The 22,791-nt window shown below is 38.3% G+C and overlaps 1 protein-coding gene across 2 annotated transcripts in view; it reads right to left on the bottom strand.

The window, feature by feature from the left end:
- The window catches only part of LOC307057309 (CD302 antigen), a gene marked incomplete at both ends in the record, with an annotated part of 126,404 nt that overhangs the window by 89,042 nt on the left and 14,571 nt on the right, over positions 1-22,791 (bottom strand). For both annotated transcript variants that reach the window (XM_079710468.1, XM_079710469.1), the window contains 10 exons: positions 4,092-4,234; positions 4,803-5,002; positions 7,660-7,829; positions 7,953-8,041; positions 8,593-8,703; positions 10,825-10,982; positions 11,904-12,098; positions 14,347-14,487; positions 15,613-15,723; positions 22,325-22,489. In XM_079710468.1, coding sequence (XP_079566594.1) covers positions 4,092-4,234; positions 4,803-5,002; positions 7,660-7,829; positions 7,953-8,041; positions 8,593-8,703; positions 10,825-10,982; positions 11,904-12,098; positions 14,347-14,487; positions 15,613-15,723; positions 22,325-22,489 — 1,483 coding nt within the window. The remainder of the gene's footprint in view (positions 1-4,091; positions 4,235-4,802; positions 5,003-7,659; positions 7,830-7,952; positions 8,042-8,592; positions 8,704-10,824; positions 10,983-11,903; positions 12,099-14,346; positions 14,488-15,612; positions 15,724-22,324; positions 22,490-22,791) is intronic.

Consider the following 22,791-nt stretch of genomic DNA (forward strand, 5'->3'; position numbering starts at 1 on the left):
GGTTTAGTCATCAGTAGATATTTTTCCCCTGTTTTGTAGTTTTATTTCTAGAGATAAAATTCTAGGATTTGTCAGTTCTACTGCTTTTCTAGTTTCTAATTCATTCATTTCACTTTTATCTTTATTAGGTTCTTTCTTTTGGTTTCCTTTTATTTATGTTGATAAATATTTTCACTTTTAGCTGAATGCTTATTTTCATTATTTTTGTTTAATAATTAAAGCCCTTAAAGCTATTAATGTACCTCCAGCTATAGCTTTGGTTATGTCTCATGAATTTCAGAATGAGTGTTTTTATTATCATCTATACAGTTTTGATTTACTTGCCAAAAGAGTTCTTAAAAACACTGAATGTTTATTTTGTAAATAAGAGTCACAAATGTAGAAAATAAACTTATGGTTACCAGGGGGGAAAGGGTGGGGGAAGGAATAAATTGGGAACTGGGATTGATACATACACACTACTATATATAAAATGGATAACTAATAAGGATGTACTGTATAACACAGGGAACTCTACTCAATACTCTGTAATGACCTATTTGGGAAAAGAATCTAAAAAAGAGTGGATATATGTATACGTATAACTGATTCACTTCGTTGTACACCTGAAACTAACACAACATTGTAAATCAACTATACTCCAATAAAAATATTTTTAAAAACACTGAATTTTTAGGTGAAGGGGATTTGATTTCACTTCTAACGTAACTTGTATAATTTTACCACTTTGAAATGTTAGGGTTTTTTTTTTTTTTTTAGCTTAATAGATCCATTATTTTAAGTGATCCAGGCAAAGAGCTTGAAGAGGAAGTATATACAGACTTTTTAATCTATAAATAAAGAGGATATTATTAAATCAACCTTAATTATACTATTCATATGTTCTATGTTATTTCTATTTTGCCTGTCTCATTCGTCGATAAATGAGATGAGTGTTAGAGTCTCTCATTACTATTTTTTATTGAAAAATTTTAGCAATATAATTAATATTTTTGCTTTATGCATTTTGATACCTTTTAAGTGTGTAAAGGTTCTTGACTATTATAACTTCACTGTAGATAGTACTTTTTTTTTTTTTTTTTTTTTTTTGCAGTATTCAGGCCTCTCACTGTTGTGGCCTCTCCCGTTGTGGAGCACAGGCTCCAGACGCGCAGGCTCAGCGGCCATGGCTCACGGGCCCAGCTGCTCTGCGGCATGTGGCATCTTCCCGGACCGGGGCATGAACCCATGTCCCCTGCATCAGCAGGCGGACTCTCAACCACTGCGCCACCAGGGAAGCCCAATAGTACCTTTAATCAATAATAAGATCTCATTTTCCCATTTAATGTCTTTTTACTTCAATTGTATTTTATCTAATATTAATACTACAACTGTAGCTTTTTCATTCACATTTACACAATATAATTTTGCCCATTATTTTAATTTTCCTATTCTAATTTTTGCATTAAGTGTGTGATTATTAACTCAATGCTACTTGGGTGAATAAGGCCCATACAGCAAATTATAAAGAAATAAAATAACATAAGTGAAGTGGCCAAGGAGTAATAAATTGGAGACCATAACAAATTGGAGAGTGATGCCACATTTTGGTGGGCCATTGGCTAATCAGCACTAATTATTGCTGCAATATGAAAATGTTGCCAGTTGTTTTAATTTTAAAAGGAGTGTCAAAAAATATGGATTTTATCAAAATGTTTTGATTCTGAAACACTTTGTGGTCCCTTCCTTCCAGGAAAGGAACATAATACTCCTTGGGCTGGAAAGGTACTAATTGGCAAGATTTGTTTTAGGTATCTTTCAACAGCATAGAGTTGGGTTTCATTACCAACACATTTTCAAACTTGGACTTAAACATAACTGATAGTGGATACATTTGGTCTTCTGCCATCTTCTTTATGCTGGACTTTATGCTTTGTTATTTTATTGCTTTATAATTTGCTCTATGGGCCTTTTTTTCCCCACTCATTACATATTCAGTAGATGAACATCTCTTTACAGTTAAAAAAAAATACAAACTGTGTTTCTAAATATGATTTCCAGGTAAAATGAAGAATTTATTATACTTTCAGTTTTCACAACCATTTTATCTCTTTACATCTCAGTTTTTATTTATAAACAGAGTTATAAACTCTGGTATTAACCAGAGTTAACACCTGGTTTTATTAAAATATTCTTGTTTCTCTTTCAGAATTTAGGATAATTACATTGTAAATTTAGGATAATTTAGGGTAATTTTATAATTACATATATTGCATTATTTAGACTGGGGCTATGTTTTTATGTTATGTATTCTTCCTTCTAATTCTTTAACAACAAAATACCTGTTCATGTGTTTTGATTTTTATTCATCTCTCAACTGGAATATGTCTGAAATTTTTTTCAAGTAGGGAGCATTATCAATTACTATCTTCACAAATGAAAAACCACACAACTGGGAACTAAGATCAACACATTGCCCACATTTTCCAGTTCAAAACTCTTTAGATGTCAGTTTTTAAAATGCCTTCTTATATTTAATGTCCTAGAGAAGAAGGCTAGCTGGATTGTGTTTTGGTACCTGTTTTATTTTTGCTATTTTTCTTTGAAGTCTTTGTTTTTTTGAGTCAAAATGATCAGGAAAGTATTCACTAGGATGTGTCCAGGTGGTGATTTCTTTTCCATAATTTTGCCTGGTATACCCTGAATCCTTGATTTACAAGTTCTGGTCTTCTTTTTGATTCAAAAAGTGAGGGGAGGGACTTCCCTTGTGGTCCAGTGGCTAAGAATCCGCCTTCCAATGCAGGGGACGCAGGTTTGATCCCTGGTCCAGGAAATAAGATCCCACATGCCACGGGGCAACTAAGCCCTCGCGCTGCAACTACTGAGCCCCCACACTCTGGAGCCTGCACGCCACAACTACAGAGCCTGTGCGCCGCAACTACTGAGCCCACGCTCTCTGGAGCCTGCACACCACAACTACAGAGCCTGTGCGCCGCAACTACTGTGCCCACGCTCTCTGGAGCCTGTGCACCACAACTGGAGAGAAGCCTGTGCACTGCAACGAAGAGCCCGTGTGCTGCAATGAAAGATCCCGCATGCTGCAACTAAGACCCGACACAGCCAAAAATAAATAAATAAATAAATTTTAAAGTTCATTCTCGTAAAAAAGAAAACCAAAAAACAGTGAGGGGAAAAATAAATTGTGAAGTAGAAGCCCCTCATACCTATGATTGTCCCCAAAGCTTCAGAAAAAGTTCCCTCTATGGCAGCAACACCTGGCCCACATTTCTCCACATTATCTTTAAGGACATCAAGAAAACCGTTCAGGAATCCTCCTTCTCCATAACATCAAAATCACAGTGGCTTATTGACTCCATCTTTGTTACATCTCTGATCACTTCCTTACTGTCCCATCTTACTGCCCTTCTTCAATGTAGTTTTCTACCAGCTGGGCTGTAATAGCCTTATAATTAATTGTTCTGCATCTACCTACCATGTCTGTCTGTCTGTCTGTTTCTCTCTCTCTCTCTCTCTCCCCCCCCCCCCACACACACACTTTGTTTTTGTTTGTTTTTTGCCTATTGACTTAATATTAAACTCCTTCCCTGGCAAGAAAGGGTGTTCTAATTTTATACCCAAATTCCATTTTCTAGCTAAGTTCTATGGCTCATTTCTCTTTCACCATATCTGTATATTCTAGTCTCAGTTCCTTTGCTTATGTTCTGCTTTCCCTGGCTTTTTCTCCCACCTTAACTTTCAAATATTACCTTACTTCCTAAGAACTATCCTTCTTCATAACATTTCCCCCAATTATACCTCCCAGAAACACTTCCTCCCTCCTCTAAATTCCCATGGCCTCTTCTTACTCATGTTCTAGATTTTTCCACCCTACTTTTCTTATCCCCACTGCTGGACATTATTACACTACACAAAGGGTGGGGACTCTGTCTCCTTCATCTCTGAATCCCTCATAGCATCTTGCACATAAAAATGTTTGATGTTGAATGACTGTTAAAGTACTGAATAATCCTTTTAGATAATAAAACATGTCAATTCTGAATATCTAGAGGACATCAAATTTAACAGAGAAGATCTCATTCTAAAAGTATTACCTGAACTGGTCTGTTAGAAAGTGAAGAAATTTCTTTATTTCATCCATATGACTGAAGCTAGGAAGGTGTCCTCCAAGTGCTTGGCAGAATCTCTCAGCTTCTTCCCAGTTCCTCTTTCTTACAATTCTTTCTATATGAAATAGCTTAACAAAATATAATGTTAATTTGTTTCCTGGTATAATCATAAAGTATTCATAATTTCAAAGTCGATTACAGTCAAATGTGTGGGTCCCTGAAATGGACTCTTAGAAGTGTAATAAAGACATAGGTAAAGGCCCATATACTGTGACACAGACAGGTCCTGCTGAAAGTGTCAACTAGAGGCCAGACTGACACGGACCCTAAAGTAAAATTTTTGACTTGTAAGAAGTGACAGAACTCTTCCCTTGACAACAATAATTAAAGGGATATGAGAATCATAAGCAAAGTATTAGCATGGCATGCAGCTCACCCAATTTCCCAAAACAAAAGAACCCTAGGAAAGAGCCAGTTCTGGCTCTGGCCCTGCTCTTTTGGGTAGCACATGAGTTTATACGGGAATGAGTCATCTGACACCAGAGGTTCAATGATACCCTGACAAGGACTCTGTGCTCCCAAACACTTCAGTAGGTGATGTATATGTCTGGGAAGGAGCACAGTTTGGACAAAGACATGGACTAGGATAGTAGACAGAGAGCTTCATTGAGGGATTGAATGAGAATATTACTTTACCTTATAACAAGAAAGACCTGAGGGGAAACTATGCCAGCCTTCAGGACAGGGGTCTTCAGGCTTGGGGACTGCTTCTTTAGGCTCAGGGGGCTCGCTTATTTTCTTGCAAATTGAAAGTGCTCTGAAGCTTCTGCAGTCTTTTACCTCCCACTTTCCAAGAAACTTTCCCGTAGCCATAGCCACACATCCTCCTGGAGAAGCTGGGGTTGAACGGAAAAGTTTAATTAAAAATAACATTAAAGTGACTTCCCTGGTGGTCCAGTGGTTAAGAATCCACCTTCCAATGCAGGGGATGCGGGTTCGATCCCTGGTCAGGGAACTAAGATCCCACATGCTGCGGGACAACTAAGACCGCGCACCGCAACTACTGAGCACGTGAGCCACAACTAAGGAGAAGCCTGCATGCCACAACTAGAGAGAACCCAGTGCACCACAACAATGATCCCGCATGCCACAATGAAGATCCCAGGTGCTGCAACTAAGGCCCGACGCAGCCAAAAAATAAAATAAATTTTTTTTAAGGTTTTTTTTTCTTTTTTTTTCCTAAACCCCACATTTGTTTATTTATTTATTTTTGGCTGTGTTGGGTCTTCGTCTCTGTGCATGGGTTTTCTCTAGTTGCGGCAAGTGGGGGCCACTCTTCATCACCGTGCGCAGGCCTCTCACTATCGTGGCCTCTCTTGTTGCGGAGCACAGGCTCCAGACGCACAGGCTCAGTAGTTGTGGCTCACGGGCCCAGTTGCTCCGTGGCATGTGGGATCCTCCCAGACCAGGGCTTGAACCAGTGTCCCCTGCATTAGCAGGCAGATTCTCAACCACTGCGCCACCAGGGAAGCCCAAATAAATATTTTTTAAAAACATTATAAAATTAAAGCCCAAACATTTTCTAGTGCCTACACATTTATTTGATTCAAAGTGGGGAGAGAGAATAGGAAAGAAAATGGAGGAAATAAATGTGTTGTTCACAATAATAATGATGACAGTAATACAGAGAAGTGTTTACTACTTGCCAGGTACTATTCTAAGAGGATTAAGTGAATTGATCCTCACATAGAGTGGATTCTACTGTCACACTGAGGTACAGTGAGGATTAGTGATTTGTCCAAGGTCACATGTGAGAAAGTTTCTGATCCAGAATTGGAATCTAGGTGGTGTGTGTGTAGAGCTGTACCCTAAACCACTATGATGCTCAGAACAGTCTAAATCGTTCATATTCACCTAACAGCTTTCAAGAGTTTTTAAGCAACTTAGTAAACCTCAAAACAACACTCTCAGATTCAGATCCAAAGGAAGAGCTGGTACAATAAAGGTAAAAGGAGGTGTGTGGTAATATACATTTGTTTACTATTTATTTTATGGCAGCCAGAATTTTATTTACTCACTACAACATTAAAAGATAGTTTGTATTGTCAGATCCATTTCCAGATGAAGAATTAGTGACTTGCCCACAATCATAGTTAGTGAGTGGTGGAGTCAGAACTTGAACCCAGATTTGTCTGGCAAAATGCCATGCTCCCTTTCCCATTACATCACACTGCTGCAAATGCGCAGAGGACAAGAAGAACACACATTGCAAAGTAATAAGGACAACTTCCATTCCATCACACAGAGAAGCCATACGGTCTCACGTCTCATTATACAAGGACAGCAAGAGGAACAAGGAACTGGGAAAAATAATGCTGTGTTACCCTGGATGGGTGTGCTCTTTTCTCTTATTCTACCCCCTATCCATGGCTTGCCCAATGCAAACCAAACTGGCTGAATCTGGGAGTAATAATGGTAAAGAGGACTTAAAGGCAGTCTTTCCGGCTACAGACTGAGAGAATAGCTATTACAGCTACTTCCTAAGCACCCCTGCCCCCAACCACTGAGGCTTATCCATGAAGAATGTGACACTGACTCTAAAATGTCTGAGTGTCTATAAAAGAAATCATGTATTTTGTATTTTAGAACATTCTAATTTAAGATGAAATTTAACCAGGATTAGCATCTGCATTCTCCATCTTCTACAAGGAAAAAGATGACCTTGTTATTATCAATACCGCTCATATTTATATTGATGATCATGTATTTCAAATATTGTGTTTAACTACACATTCACATGTACCAATTTCTGTTATAAAAATGGTCTTCATGATTCCATTACACAAACATAAGAAAATATAAATAACTCAAAGGAAGAAAAGTCGAATGCTGTCTCATAAAAAGCCAAAGTCCTCTAAAAAGCATTGAATTAGAAATCAGATCTGGATTTTAGCAATTCAATAACCAGGTAACCTTCGTCAAGTAAGTCACCTTTCTAAGCCTCTGTTTTCTCAACTCTAAAATCAGAAGGGCCTTCCGAGGCCTTTTCTGGCTCAAATGTTCTGATTCTATGGCTAATTATGGTCAATGCTTTAGGCTAAAGAAGGATAAACTACCTTTCAGAATAAATAATACCTATAGTACATTGCCTCCTAATTCTCACCCACTGAGAATAATAAAATAAACACATTCAATTTTGGAGAAAGAAGTTAAGAAGCAGAGAGGTGAAAATGTAAAGTGCTCCACAATGAAGCTCCTAGGTTCTGTTTGAGACTACATGGAAAAGATAACAAACTCACACTGATGCTTCTAGCTCTGTGCCAGTAGATGGTGGTATCTGAGAACTGAGTTTTCTAGCTTTTTTTGGGTAATTGCTGAGGATTTCATAGGGAAGACATAGTCGCTGCTTCTATTTATGGTTCCATAGATAGACTCTAGTCCTGAAGATCATCACCTCCTTCATATTTCAAAGGTATGTGAAGAACAGATTTGGGAGGAATGCTGCCTCTTACAAGTCACTGTATTCTACTGCTTTCAAGGCTAAGGCACTCACCTGGCTCAAGAAAATTCCAGTTGGAAAAGGTTACAGCCCGCTTTATTCCACCAGCACTTCCCCAACTATACTCTCCACTTGCATCTGCATCTCTCAGGCCAGTCCAGAAGTATTTTTCTGGAGACTTAGTATACTTTTTAATCATATCATTCAGGTATTCTTGCTCAAATCTACAAAATGAGAGTCAAATTAGTAGGTGTTTTTTACAGTGACTGAAATACTATATAAATTGAAGACGCACTTTTTTTTAGGAAGATTATTTAGCAAAGGAACCCAGAGTTAAAAGTTCACACCTGCTAGTTACAGTCAGATTGCAGTTGGTTCCAAAGGGGACCTCATCCTTGTAAATCTTGTAACAGGCTTCTCCATGTCTCTTCCAGCCCTAAATCAGAGGAAAAATATCACACTGTCTTCTGCTTGATAACAAGCAAGTTTCCGTTTCATAAGTAACAACTTACAACTAAGGGAAATTAAGGACATGGACAGGGAATTTAAACACATGATGAGAGTGGGATACAATTTCATAGAAAACCTCCATAAGCCTGTGAGCCTGTGTCAGACAGAAGGAATGTCTTAACTTTCTTTACCCCTAATGCCTAGCTCATCATAAGAGTATAACAGTTGTTAGTTCAATTATTTTTGAATAAGAATAATACGAGTAAGAGAAGTAAAAAATCAGCATTGAGGATATAATCATATACATTTTTATAGAAATTCATGAATAGATAATTATTTTTCCTATAACTCTTTTTTCTTCTGTAAGAGTGCCGATATCTATGATTCACCACCTTCTGGCTTGCTCTAATGTATAAATGAACGGAACCTAGTAATTTCTTCTATTTTCCAAGTCTAAAGTATTTAAGTCTCAACTACCATATCTGACCAAGAAGGTATAATATTGCTTAGAAAAATTTCCACAGGGGTTTTACATACCTCATCTGGAGGACACATCTTATCAGATCTTGTATCATTCAATTTTTCTCCCTTTTTCTTACATACATATTTCAGTTTCTCTTCACATGATTGGACCTTCCACTGACCTAGCTTTTAAAAAACAGAAAATAATTTTTCCCACAAGAGAAATTATTTGCCACATATTTAGAATTGAACTCTTATCTTAAATCCAGATAGTTTCTTCCCACAACTATCAGGGAGGGAGAGGGGGAGGAGGGGAAGGAGGAAAGGGAGGGGGAGAAAATGAATATAAATGAATGATTGAATCTGAGAACATGCTCTTAGAAAATGCTACCCGACAAACCTGGAAGCCTGTTACCTCGGCATCACCTGAAGGTCACAGTGGGGATGAATTTCATTTTCTTATAAGTGTGACAATAAAACCACCAAAGGACACTATACAGAAGTTGAAGAGAGAAGAACCCAGCCCACAGAGTTGCCAGAGTTCTAGTCTTCTTCCATATGACACAGCCAAAGTTTGTCCACAGGTTAAAAAACTTTGGGGCAACAATAGCCAGGACATGGAAGCAACCTAAGTGTCCACTGACAGATGAATGGATAAAGAAGATGTGGCACATATATACGATGGAATATCACTCAGCCATTAAAAGAAACGAAATTGAGTTATTTGTAGTGAGGTGGATGGACCTAGAGACTGTCATACAGAGTGAAGTAAGTCAGAAAGAGAAAAACAAATACCGTATGCTAACATATATATATATGGAATCTAAAAAAAAAAAAAAGGTTCTGAAGAACCTAGAGGCAGGACAGGAATAAAGATGCAGATGTAGAGAATGGACTTGAGGACACAGGGAGAGGTAGGGGTAAGCTGGGATGAAGTGAGAGAGTGGTATGGACATATATACACTACCAAATGTAAAATAGATAGCTGGTGGGAAGCAGCCACATAGCACAGGGAGATCAGCTGGGTGCTTTGTGACCACCTAGAGGGGTGAGATAGGGAGGGTGGGAGGGAGACGCAAGAGGGAGGAGATATGGGGATATATGTATATGTATAGCTGATTCACTTTGTTATACAGCAGAAACTAACACACCATTGTAAAGCAATTATACTCCAATAAAGATGTTAAAAAAACAAACAAACAAAAAAAACTCTGGGGCAGGTCACCTAATCTCCCTGTCTGAGTTTCCTCATATGTAAGATGATGATGGTGATTAGAATAGCTACACCCTAAGAATTTTAGAATCAAAAGTTTCTGCCAACTCTACTTCAGTCTAGACGTCAAAGTTCTATCTTTCAAATATGCTACTTAACATTAATTTTGCTTAAGTCACTCTGCTTTCTTTGAATTAAATTTTAGTAAGTCAATCGTGATACGGGTCAGTTTTGAACATTGGAAGCTGTCTAGATAAGCCATCAGTTCACTCTGGCCTATGGGACCTCATTTCTATCTTTGATACTCTTTTAAAGATATCCTGTGTATCCTTTTAAATAGAGCATTAAATGTGACACCCTTCTAAATTCAGCTTTACATCTTTCTAAAAACATCTTTACTATTGAAACACTTCTAAATAGCCCTACCATTTATTGCTTCCACTTAAGTCTCTCTAGAAGTTTGAGTGACACAACTGGCCTCCCAAACAATTAGGAGTCCACAGGAAAGTGCTACAAACAAAAATATAGAGATACATATGTCCCTTCGGCTCAATAGTTTATTTTGGACTCTTCTGAAAGTTCAAAGCATGCTTTATTGAGCATGTTTACTGAAGCATGCTCAATAAACATTTATGCATTCTATAGGAGTAAGATATTCTCTGAACAAAGTCAGACCTAATTTTTTAACGGAACTAGTTTTTCAATTCTCAAAGTTGGCTTACTTTGATCTGAACATGAGAAGATGGGATTTTCCAGGTTAAATTGTGGCTACCTGCTAATATCACACTGGTGGTACTGAGAGAAAGCAGCTTATCAGAAGCAATCTGGCACAAGAATCTGAGCTCTAAAGGGATTCTCTTGATCTGTTTCACACCAGAGAAGATACTCTTCAGACAGGAATTGGATTGCTTCTTTAGTAATTGCTTTATTTACCTTTTTTCAGCAGCTACTGGAAAGACAGTCTACAGTGCTATTACCTTTTATTTTCTTTCCCAGCTTAAACACAAATATCCCAACCAAAGTCATCTTATTATTATTATTAGATTTTCAGGTATAAAAATAAGGATATAAATAAACTTGAGGAGGTTGCCTACCTTTCCTAAATAGGAAACACAGTTGGGAGTCTTATTGTAGGGAACATGTGGCTCATTCTCATCCCAATAAGTCAGAGTAACTTCAGTACCATCTGACCACTGAAATAGAGTTGGTGTATTTATGTTCCTAAGGCCTGTCCATATTCCTTCTTTGGCATCTAAAAGAAAAATGTTTTATTTGTTTGGTTACTCAATTACATACTTCAAAATGTACACTGCTACTGATTTTTACATTCTGATATGGGGTGTTAAGAGCCTTGATGGTATTTTTTTTCTTTAAAAATTTTAATTCAGTGAATGGTATTCGTAATTAACCTGTAACAGTATTGATAAGTTAGGCAGGCCTGATGATGAGGGCGTTTCAGGTCACTTATACAGGTAGGGTACACAGGTGGAACAGCTGTACTATGACCTGTAGGCTGGATGTTCCTGATACCTGGTTTAGATAAACCTTGCTTTATGAGAAATAATGAAACTCTACAAATACAGTCATAGATATTCCAATTAGAATAAGGATATTGTCCATCACAGCCATGGAATGACTATACTGCCTTCCCAGGTAAAACAGCTGGCACAGAATAGGTATCTAGTACTTACTATGGGTGAATCCCAGGAGGAGGTCTTAATACTGGCTCTCTAGTGTTTTGTTCTTCATTTTTCAGCTTTCAAATAATTATAAAAGTGAAACAATCATCACTTAAGTGTTGGGAGTAATTTAAATAGCATTTAGCTTATGAGAAGAGGGAAATTATTCAATCAATGGCTGTACTGTCAGGTTGGTAGTTGCTAGCTACATGCGGCTATTTAAAACTGTAAATCAATTACAATGAAATGAAAGTAAAAATTCAGTTCTCCAGTCGCCCTAGCTACATTTCAAGGGCTCAAAAGCCACAAGTGGCTGGTGGCTACTGAATTGGACAGCACAGATTATAGAATGGTTCCATCACTGCAGAAAATTCTATTAGACAATGCTGATGTACAGGATCAAACTATCAGCTTTTCATTCTTGCTAAGAATCTGAAAACAGGGATACTTTAAAATGTTTTAAACCTCTCAAAGAGGATATCTTAAAAACTTACCCCCATTATGGAGTTTTGTGACAATCAGCTCCACATCTGCTAAAGAATGAATGCTGATGAGGTCACTGCTGAAGGTTTTGCATTTCATATGTGCCTTATCCCAGGAATCACTTTCATTTACCAGCAGATAGCAAAATCCATTATTTGGCAGCCAGTCTGCTGCATCACAGCGGGTATCTGAGTATGTCCAAACATCTGGAGGAAAAGAAGCTATTTATATTCCAGTAAAGACACATCTATTTTGAATCAATATTTAAATTCTTGAATATTGAATTGCAAATTCTTCTTTCTTGAATCGTAAGGCTTCTGGAAAACTGGAGAATGTGATGTCAGATGGTACAGTGACATGAATTTTTGTGGTGCCTAATGTATACATAACATCATAAGAGTGACTGCAGGGATTCAGATAATAATGTGACTTTAAAGTGATACAAATGTGCTACATGGCTGGCCACAGACTATTTAAAGAGGGATTGCCCTTAGTCCTAGTAGACAGAAGAAAAGTGTGGGGTAAGCCAGTTGTTGACAAATCTCTTCCTGGGTATGGGATTTGTGAGGTTCCTCTCCAGTCTCTGACTTTGAGAGATTATGAAGTTGAGCCTCCTTTTCATGTATGGTCAGCTTAGCAAAGGAATGTGCATTAATGCTCACTGTTGAACAGAGAACAGGCAGAGATTTAAGGAACATAAGAAAATATTTATTCACTTCACACCCAAGAAATGGCATCACTGGAGGGAAAGGGCAAAGGGCATCTCTGGACCTCTTCTTTCCTCCCCTCTGCTAGTCCTTCAGTCCATGGAATGAGGGACTCTTTGTTTTGACTATAATAAAACTCACTCAAGTGATGGTAAAGAAAGATTAGAGAAAAAGAGCAAGGTATAAACCATACAAAATACTTCTACCTACCCCTCTTAAAAGAACTAGAAAACAGTTTGGCTTTTCAGGCTTCATGGATTCGGACCATTTGGAATGTTTGTTATAAGAAAACATAGTATCTTAAAAATGTGGACAGTTTGATTTTTACTAAATGATAAAATTCAGGTTCAGCTTCTCACACTTGTAAAATAACTCAATTAGCTTTAAGGTTCTGAAATAGCACTTATTATTATGATTATATTTTACAATTATAGTAAAAGAACAGTGGGAAAAACACCCATAATTGAACTTGAAATAATTATTTTCATATTCTAGTCTTTGTCTCTATGAATACATATTTTTACAAGATTAAAATGATAGGTAGGCATATGATTTTGTTCTGCTTTTTGTATTTTCCTGCTGGCACAGTTATTTTAATAAATGCATACTGTTCAATCATGTGGAAGCATCTTGATTTACTTAATAATTGATACTACAGGATATTTATTTGATCTATCATTAGTCATCCTGGTTTATTTTCATTTGTGCTGTCTTTTCTGCTATGCCTTTTATTGTATGGACTAAATCTGGTTTGACTCAACTTGGAAGATAAATGTTCATTTTCCCCTATTATTTTTTAAACTTAAAAAATAGCTTTATGCTCCTATTTGGATGATAAGAAATTTTATGCTTTATTCTCTTCCCCCAACATTCCTTAAAGCAAGACATTTTAAAACCTCCTCTTCTCCTCCCAGTTTTAAGTATTCGTTTTTTTTATTCAGTGAGGATTTAATCAAATACCAGGTATACGGTGGGTGCTGTGAAAGACAGTAGGGCATTTCTCTTCTCCATTCTTTCAAAGACTTTTCTTTCAAACTTTTAAACTTTTCTGCACCTCAGAAGTTGCAGCTGTCCTGTGTCTCTCTTATCCCCAAACTCCCTGGAACAAACCCCCCTGTGTACATATTTTGTCCATCTGCACGCCTCCTTTCTACCTGATTTATCAACACAAAGAACCAGTCTGGCAAAGAAGGAGAGAGAGGTGGGCAAAGAAGGGGTGCGCATTGTGGGGAAGGGGGTGGGAACATTCCCGTGTCCATCATTTTTTACTTCCCACGGAGGCAGGTAATATGTAAGACCTGGCCTTAAAGCAGTGGCCCTCAAACTTGAGTGTATATCAGAATCACCTGGAAGGCTTTTTAAAACACAGATTGCTGGTTCCCACCCTCAGAGTTCCTGATTCAGTAAATCTGGGGTAGGTCCTGAAAATTTGCATTTCTTACAGGTACAGGTGAAGCTGATGCTCTTGGTCTGGGGAACCACTCTGCTCTAAAGAAAGAAGAGCCACCTGTGAACAGAAATATATTTCCTATCTAGAATATCTCTGCCTTCTCATGGGTATATACCAAACCAAAGCTTTACTCATGTGCAGTTGATAACATCTAACCACAGGTTCAAAACCAAATACTCCCCTGCATTGGCAGTATCAGGTGAAGGAAAGGGGAAAACAGGTATCTGAAATGGATTTACTTGACTTCACAAAACTGTAATTGTGGGACCTCTTTGCTGGAGGAAGTGAGAAAGGTACCTGTCAACTCCACTGTGTTATTTAACAGTTTCTTGCAGACGTAGGGCAGTTGAGCCTCACAGGAAAAACTCTGCCACAGACCCGAGTCGGCATCCATTCTTGCACAGCTTGATCTGTCAATTATAGGTGCACTCGGCACACCTTAAACAGTAGGATTTTCAAAGAGTTAAAAGAAGGTTGGGGGCAAGGGTGGTGGTTAGAAAAAATAACTTGTATTCCTAATTTTCTGCTTTTATGGGGACTCATAAAATAGTTAAAACTTTCAACTAAATTGAAATGTTTAAGCTGCAATGGATAATCATGTGCTTACCTATGTCTTCTTAAATACAGGATATGGGGGGGGGGGCAGGGGGGCAGGAATACTCTGATCTGTTGTAGTTAATTTAAAAAACAAAACCAAAAACCAAACCTCTGCCCCAAACCAACTTGCATGTCGTATCTTGTGGTCAGTAGCTCTTAATTTGCTACCCTACACAATAAAAATACTGATTTATGATTCTGCCATGCATTTAAGGCTTTAAGATTAAATTCTCTTTAAAGATTTTATTTACTGAGATAATAGAAAATTTATTTACTACTTAAAAAATTCCATTAACTAAAATGCCCCATGTATTGGTATTTTATTGTGCTTAAGTTGTTTTTCTTATATGTATGCAGAATATTTTGGTACTGAAGTTAGTGTTAACTTTTACATTCTACATTTGTCAGAAGCCTATGGTTTTATTTTTTAAAAAGGTATCTAAACCTTCTTTCCAGGGGGAAAAAAGGCATTTTGGCTAGTTAGTGAGTTAGGGTTTGTTTATTTAGTATAAAATTTTCTTTAAGGTCTTTTTTTGTGTATTAAAATATAACCATTATGTTGTCAGTATTTGGGTGCTGCAGCGGAAGACACCAAGAGTTTGAGGAACTATTTCCATATCAGGGTTAAGCTGCAGATGAAACACAACATGGGTCAGTCATGGACACGTCAAGTCCTCTCAGGGACACAGAATGGTTCCTGGGCCACGTAGTGGGGCTCATTCTGCTCCTCTCTAAAAATGCAGGGTCACTCTAAAGATTAGGGACAAATGTTCAGTTGCCCATGCTGGGGGTCAGCTTGCCTAGAATGGTAGCACAAGGGTGTAGGAAAAAATATTCTTCGGAGAGGTAACCATAATAAGAGTTGTCAAGGTTTGAAATTTGTACCAGCTCTCAGGGGATGGGAAGCTCTTATTTTTTTTTGAAGCTTGTGCTCTATGCATAGTAAGTGGAAGAGGGAGCAATTACCTGGGTCCCAGTTGAGAAAGTTTAATGGCTTGTGGTCTGACCATTCCCAGCCTCTAGCAGAGTACAGCTGATTTAAACCAATCCAGAAAATTCTCGGAATGCCTTCTTTTTCTGTAAGAATTACACATTTTTAAAAAATGACAAAATTACCTGTTATTATCTAAGTCAGACTTAAGTTTACACTAATAGCAAAAATATCTGAAGGCCTTGATTATGAGGCAGGAACCCTGTAGGAGGCTGTCTATCCAACAAAGGCAGATGATGCTGAGAGGCAACAAAACCGCAGTCTATTGAGAAACCCAAAGGCTGCTAAGTTAATTCAATGCTGCTTTACCATTAGCTTGTCCAATTCCCTTTCTTCTAGTAAGAACAGAATTTTCTCAGAGTAGCTGTTTCACTATCTATTTTTAACCCTTTGTACTGATATAGAAAAAGTAGTTTCCATTACATATCTAAATTTTGAAGGTCTGATTATATTCCAGACTGACAGTTTAAATTCATTAAGCACATATCATTTGCCAGGTATTAAGGACATAAAAACCAAAACGATAAAGTCCTGCCCTCACGACAATTTCAATCTAGTAGGACACAGATATGGATCCCCAAATGGTGAAGTGTAACCAGTACTGTTTCAGAAATATATACTGAGCTAGGCAAGGGATATACAACTCTAGAGTCCAGAGGAGACATTAAGGCTGGAGATACAGAATGGGACACACACACACACACAAACACACACAAACACTCGTGCTACAGTTGAGATGCATCATTCAAATTTATTATTTGACAACTAGATGACATTAGCATAAAAGAAAAAGAGAAGCAGAAATAATTTAAATAGAGAAGCTAAGTGCTGATATGCCACTCAGTGTGCACATGCTCACAAGCAATGGATGCAATCATGCTTGTTGTATGGGGCCATGTGTATTAAAAAAAGAATGTGCGAACAATTGTAAGGATTTTCACACTACTGTCAAGGAAGTCAACACCATTATTCAAGAACCTGGTAAGACTTTATCGACATCACAAAGAATTTGAAGATATTAAAGGTCAGGTAGAAGAGATAAAGCAACTAATGAAATGGTCTACAGAAGACAAGGATGATGTTGACAAACAGGAAGAGCTAACAGGTTGGAATCTCTATAAATTTGTTGAAATATTCCCAGCAATAAAACACATGATAACAGTTTCTCAATTCCTCCCAGAGAATTCTGTATGATATATTATAATATTATATATATAATTCATGTATCTCTCTATATAAATATAAAATACAATTCTATATTACATAATTTATATATATTATATAAATATAAATCATTCTTAAAGTATGGATTTTGTTCCATCATATATATCAGACATATCTGTGTGATTTGCATGCAGAAAACAATATCCATACTTTAATGGCTCTTTGAGGGTAATTTTGACTCTATGTAATTTTTGCCTTACTTTCACACTTTACAACCCAAATGCCTAAAACAAGTAACTTCACTGGAACTGACACCTGGGAGTGGAGGAGAATCCCTGGGTAAAGCAGAAATAGCACCAGCAAAGACAAAAGCGGCCAAGAGCAGTAACCTGGACACCAACATCCAAGGGATGGGCAGGAGTCTGGGAAGAGGGTGGTAGGACAGAGGCCCAATTATCACTCCAGTAAGGAATAAATGTGAGGTTAAAAGTGAATTGTAAGGATACACTGTGCTTTCCAGGAGCTTCACTGTGAAAGATAGAGGCAGGGCTTCAGGGTCTAGGGAAAAAATTTTTAATGGTAGAAGCTTAAACAAGTTTATAGCCTACTGGGGAAGAGTTAATAGAGTGAGTGTTGATAAAAGTATAAGAGATAGAAGAAACAGTTGATGTGGATACAAAGAGCTTGGGGGAAGTAGTTAACCTTGAACGAGCTGGAGAAATAACAGTATAGATAAATTTGTAAGTGTGAGGGTGACAAACTAAGGGTCCACCTCACTTTTCTCAAGGAGATAGATGATAAGGATACTCTCTCTACTAAGGAAGGAGAAGGTGGATGCTTGGGTAGATGGTTTGAGGAGAATGTTGAAAGGAACTCTGGATTTATCCTTTCTTTTACCTTGTTAGCATAAGCAAAGGCTGCCAGCACTGGCAAGGCAAGACCTTGAGGAATTACTCTAATCAAAATCTTTCTTCATTAGTAAATGTGATTGATTTTCCAGCATTCCTAAAGAAGTCCTGGGAACTATGACATATTTATGGTACTCCAGACTCAACCATACCTTGACATTCAAAATTCCTTTCATTCATTCATCTCTAACCAGCGATACTATAGAGGACCAATCCTTCCCATCTATCCCAAGTTCAATGTCCTCTTTTCCATGAAGACTTTCCAGATATCCCCCAGCAGAAAGTCTGAATAATCCTACTGCTTCCTAGGAATAATCTTATTGTTCACCTGCACACGACAAGTACACATTTACAATGGAACAAAATGACGTTTTGAGGGTGTCAGGCTCTTGTTTACTTCATCACAATGTTCTATTTGTAATCTGTATTGATGATGACTTATTCTTCACTAGAATCATAAGATTTTAAAATTGTGACTGTGTTGGTAAATTCAAATGCTCTTTATGTGTCTTGTGCCAGGTGGGTGTGATAAATTTTAAAGGCCCTAGTTGGGCAAATGCAAAGGGCAGGGATTTCTTATATGGCCTGGACAATTTGGAGCTGGATTTTTTCCTTCATAGAGTCCAGGCAAGGAATGCTATGATGCATTCCTCCAAATGCATCATTAGATTGTTTGGCAGGGCGTTGACCAATTTGAGACTCTATCAATGCCCATCTTTGCCATCAAGAATCAGATGATTGCTAGCATAAGTTCCTATATCTAATCAAATGGGCGAGTCCAATGAGCTAGATATTCTTGACTGTTCCCAACACCCCTATTCCGACATGCCCTATATTTCTATTCCTCTTCCCACAATGAGAAGCTGCAGGGCCTGATAATGATCATGCATCTGGGATGAACGTCAGAAAGGCCACAGCCAGCAGGGGCCCTGACCTAGGAGTGTTCTAGCCTTGGGTCACTATCAAGGTAGTTCAAAGTGAGCAGCCCCTGAGGCCAGAGATAAATTAGAAAGAATTGAAATGTGTTGTTCCTGCTCTGGGGACTCTCAGTCCTCCTTTGAGCTCTTGGGGTTGAATCTGTGGTTACAGGTCCCTGGGAAGGCCAGAGCCATAGGAAACTTGACTCTCAAACAAAATCCAGCGAGGCTGAGGAAACCAAATCCCCCACCGTAGGTCCCTGTATTAGTAAAACAAAATCAAAACAAACTAATTAGGTGCAGGGCAGGCACAAAAGAGAAAGAAAGTTCTTTTAGACTGCATGGGATTTATCTTCAAGAGAGCTGATTCTGCTTTATTTCTGTCAGCAAATTCCCTAGTCCCGGGCTTCCCTGGTGGCACAGTGGTTGAGAGTCTGCCTGCCGATGCAGGGGACATGGGTTCGTGCCCCGGTCTGGGAAGATCCCACATGCCGCGGAGCGGCTGGGCCCGTGAGCCATGGCCGCTAAGCCTGCGCGTCCAGAGGCTGTGCTCCGCAACGGGAGAGGCCACAGCAGTGAGAGGCCCGCATACCGCAAAAAAAAAAAAAAAAAAAATTCCCTAGTCCCACCTAACTACTAGCTGCAAAACCCTGAGGTCCTTTAGGAATAACATTCTCCACTATCCTCTGCGTATGTACAACTCTTATTTCCCTGACTAGATCAAGCACTTTGATCACAAAATCTCTGACTCACTTTTGTGGGCCTCACTGTTCCTAGCCCACTGTTTAACATGGTAGTTTTCAGGGAAGGGACACAATATTAATAGGAACTTCAAGAAATGTTCCAGGTGTTAAAGTACAGCTTTCTTAGGTCTTAGGAAACCAGCAATCGTAATTAGGCATACTGATATCCCTAAAGAGCACTCACAGTGAAAGAGAAGCTTGGATCATTAGAAAGGGCTGTACCTCTAAAATTAGTGATATGCAAAAAATGTGGGGAGTGTCTGGCCAGGGATAGGGGAAAACTGGGTCTTTTAACACATTATCTCACTTTTATGTGTTATTAAAGAAAACTGATGCATAAAGGAACCCTGCAACATTTATTCCTCCAAATGCATCATTAGATTGTTTGGTATGGTGTTGATAGTCACACTTTGACACCTTTTTCCTTCATTGAAGCTATCAGTTTCCAAATGTTAGTATTTTGGGAGACTTAAATTTATTGGCCCTGTCTACTCTCAACAATATGTTTTGTAAGGTTTCAGCGGGGTCTGGAATAGAATTCCATTGCCAAACACTAGCCCATTATGCTTCTTTGACAGATTTCTATTCAAGACGTCTGATTATTTAAGTCCCGAACAACACAGGAAAAGGTTAAAACTATAAGAAAGAGGTCTGAATAAAGCTTAAGCCAAAAAGCTTGACAGAAGACCAGCAGACTTTTTTTGAGGTTACACAGGTTTATAACATTACAGAAGTTTCATGTGCGCAACATTATATTTCAACTTCTGTATACACTACAGCGTGCTCACCACCAAATTTTAGTTTCCATCCATCACTACACAGTTGACCCCTTTTACCCATTTCACCCACTTCTCTCCCTGCTTCCCCTCTGATAACCATTGCTCTGTTCTCAGTATCTATGTGTTTGTTTTTGTTTGGTTTGGGTTGTTCATTTATTTATTTAAATATTTCACATGAGTGGAACCGTACAGTATTTGTCTTTATCCGTCTGACTAATTTCAGTTAACACAATACTCTCAAGTTCTCCCCATGACGTTTTTCACAGGAATAGAACAAAATTTTATATAAACAAGATTTACCTGGAGGCACAAAAGACCCCAAATAACCAAAGCAATCCTGAGAAAGAAGAACAAAGCTGGAGGTAGTCACTCTCTGATTTCAAATTTTACCACAAAGCTATAGTAATTAAAACAGTAGAGTATTGGCAGGAAAAACAGACATACAGATCAAAAGAACAGAATTGAGAGCCCAGAAATAAAGCCATGAATATATGGACAACTGATTTATAACAAAGGGGCAAAGAACATACAATGGAGGAAGGATAGTCTCTTCAATAAATGGTATTGGGAAAACTGGACAGCCATGTACAAAAGAATGAAACTAGACCACTATCTTGTACCACACAAAAAAATCAACTCAAAATGGATTGAAGACTTGAATGTAAGACCTGAAACCATAAAACTCCTAAAAGAAAACATAGGCAGTATGTTCTTTGACACCAGTGTTAGCAATGTTTCTGGATATGTTTCCTTAGGCAAGAGAAACAAAAGCAAAAGTAAATAAACTGGCCTATATAAAACTGAAAGCTTCTGCACAGCAAAGGAAACTATCAACAAAACAAAAAGACAACCTACCAAATGGGAGAAAATATTTGCATGTCATTTATCCTATAAGCGGTTAATATTAAAAATATACAAAGAACTCATGCATTTCAACAACAAAAAACAAACAACCCAACTGAAAAATGGGCGGACGATCTGAACTGACATTTTTCCAAAGATGACATACTGATGGCCAACAGACATATGAAAAGATGTTCGACATCGCTAGTTATTAGGGAAACGCAAATCAAAACCGCAATGAGACATCACCTTATGCCTGTTAGAATGGCTGTTGTCAAAAGGGCAAGAAATAAAAAATGCTGGAGAGGATGTGGAGAAATGGGAACCCTCTTACACTGTTGGTGGGAATGTAAAAGCCCAGTAGACTTTTACTGATGAAAACAAAGAAAGAAAGGTATGTAAGAGGAGTAAGTACTATAGTAAAAAAGCAAGGGCTCTGGAGTTATACATGTTGATATTCAAATCCCAATTCTGGTACTTCATAGCTCTGGGATGTTGGGTATATTATTTCTTTTTTTTTTTTTTTGCGGTACGCAGGCCTCTCACTGTTGTGGCCTCTCCCGTTGCGGGGCACAGGCTCCGGACGCGCAGGCTCAGCGGCCATGGCTCACGGGCCTAGCCGCTCCGCGGCATGTGGGATCTTCCCGGACCAGGGCACGAACCCGTGTCCCCTGAATTGGCAGGCGGACTCTCAACCACTGCGCCACCAGGGAAGCCCGGGGTATATTATTTCTAAACATCAATTCCTAATCTGTAAGTGGGGATAAAAATACTTGTCTTATGGTGTTGTAATGATGATCAAATTATAGTTGACTCCTGAACAATATGGGTTTGAACTATGCAGGTCCACTTATATGTCGATTTTTTTCACTAAATACATACTACAGAACTATACAATCTATGGTTGGTTGAATCTACGGATGTGGAACTGCACTCATTTATTCAAGTGTGAAGTTTTTTACCGAGGTGATCTACTCTGACTCAGCCACCTTCTCCACCTTCCTCAAGTTCTCTACCGTTCAATGTTCAAAGAGTTTAATGCTTACCTTTTTTCAAATCCCTTCACCTAGGCTTCAGGTAGCAGTTTAATCTTGCTAGCTCACCTCGTTTTCTGAATATTAACCTCTTTTGGTCTCTATCATGAGATGCATTTTCAATGGACAGAATAGGATTATATTCAGTATGTTTTACTTGTGGGCTTTGGTGTTTAAGTTTAAATCCCAAGAAAAGACAAATATATGCAGAAAACAACATACCTAGATATGAAAACAGAAGGCAGACAGCACCTTTACAATCGCAGCAATTTGCTCTACCACACGCAACTTAAACCTACCTGTAAGATAAGTTAACTCAGCAGCACTGTTGATGCTCAGTAAGTCAGCTCCTTGATTCTGACATGAAACATAAGCTTTTTTCCAAGAAAGTGTTGCCTCAGTATTAAACTGGTAGCAACTTCCCATCTCCTCTTTCTTTTCCCAATTATCTTCACAGCCATTTTCTATTGATAAAAAGATATGTTAGTGATCATAAAGTAAGGGCACAATGTTGTCTATTACTTAGAATGCTTACAAATACTGCCATTCAATTTGCATACTTTTAGGATATGCTAAAATGGAGGCTGTCATTGTTCTACTGGACAAGATTTTGATTCTTTGGTTACACAAAAAAACTGAAGTCACAGGACAGGAAATGACTTAAGCTGGCTAAAGCTTCCACTCTCCTATCTTCTACTCTCCCTTTATCCCCATCAAGTACAACGCCATGTTTTAGCCCATGCCTACCCTCTGCCTAAAAGTAGGA

Source organism: Hyperoodon ampullatus (assembly GCF_949752795.1).
Source record: "Hyperoodon ampullatus genome assembly, chromosome: 8".
NCBI lineage: Eukaryota > Metazoa > Chordata > Mammalia > Artiodactyla > Ziphiidae > Hyperoodon > Hyperoodon ampullatus.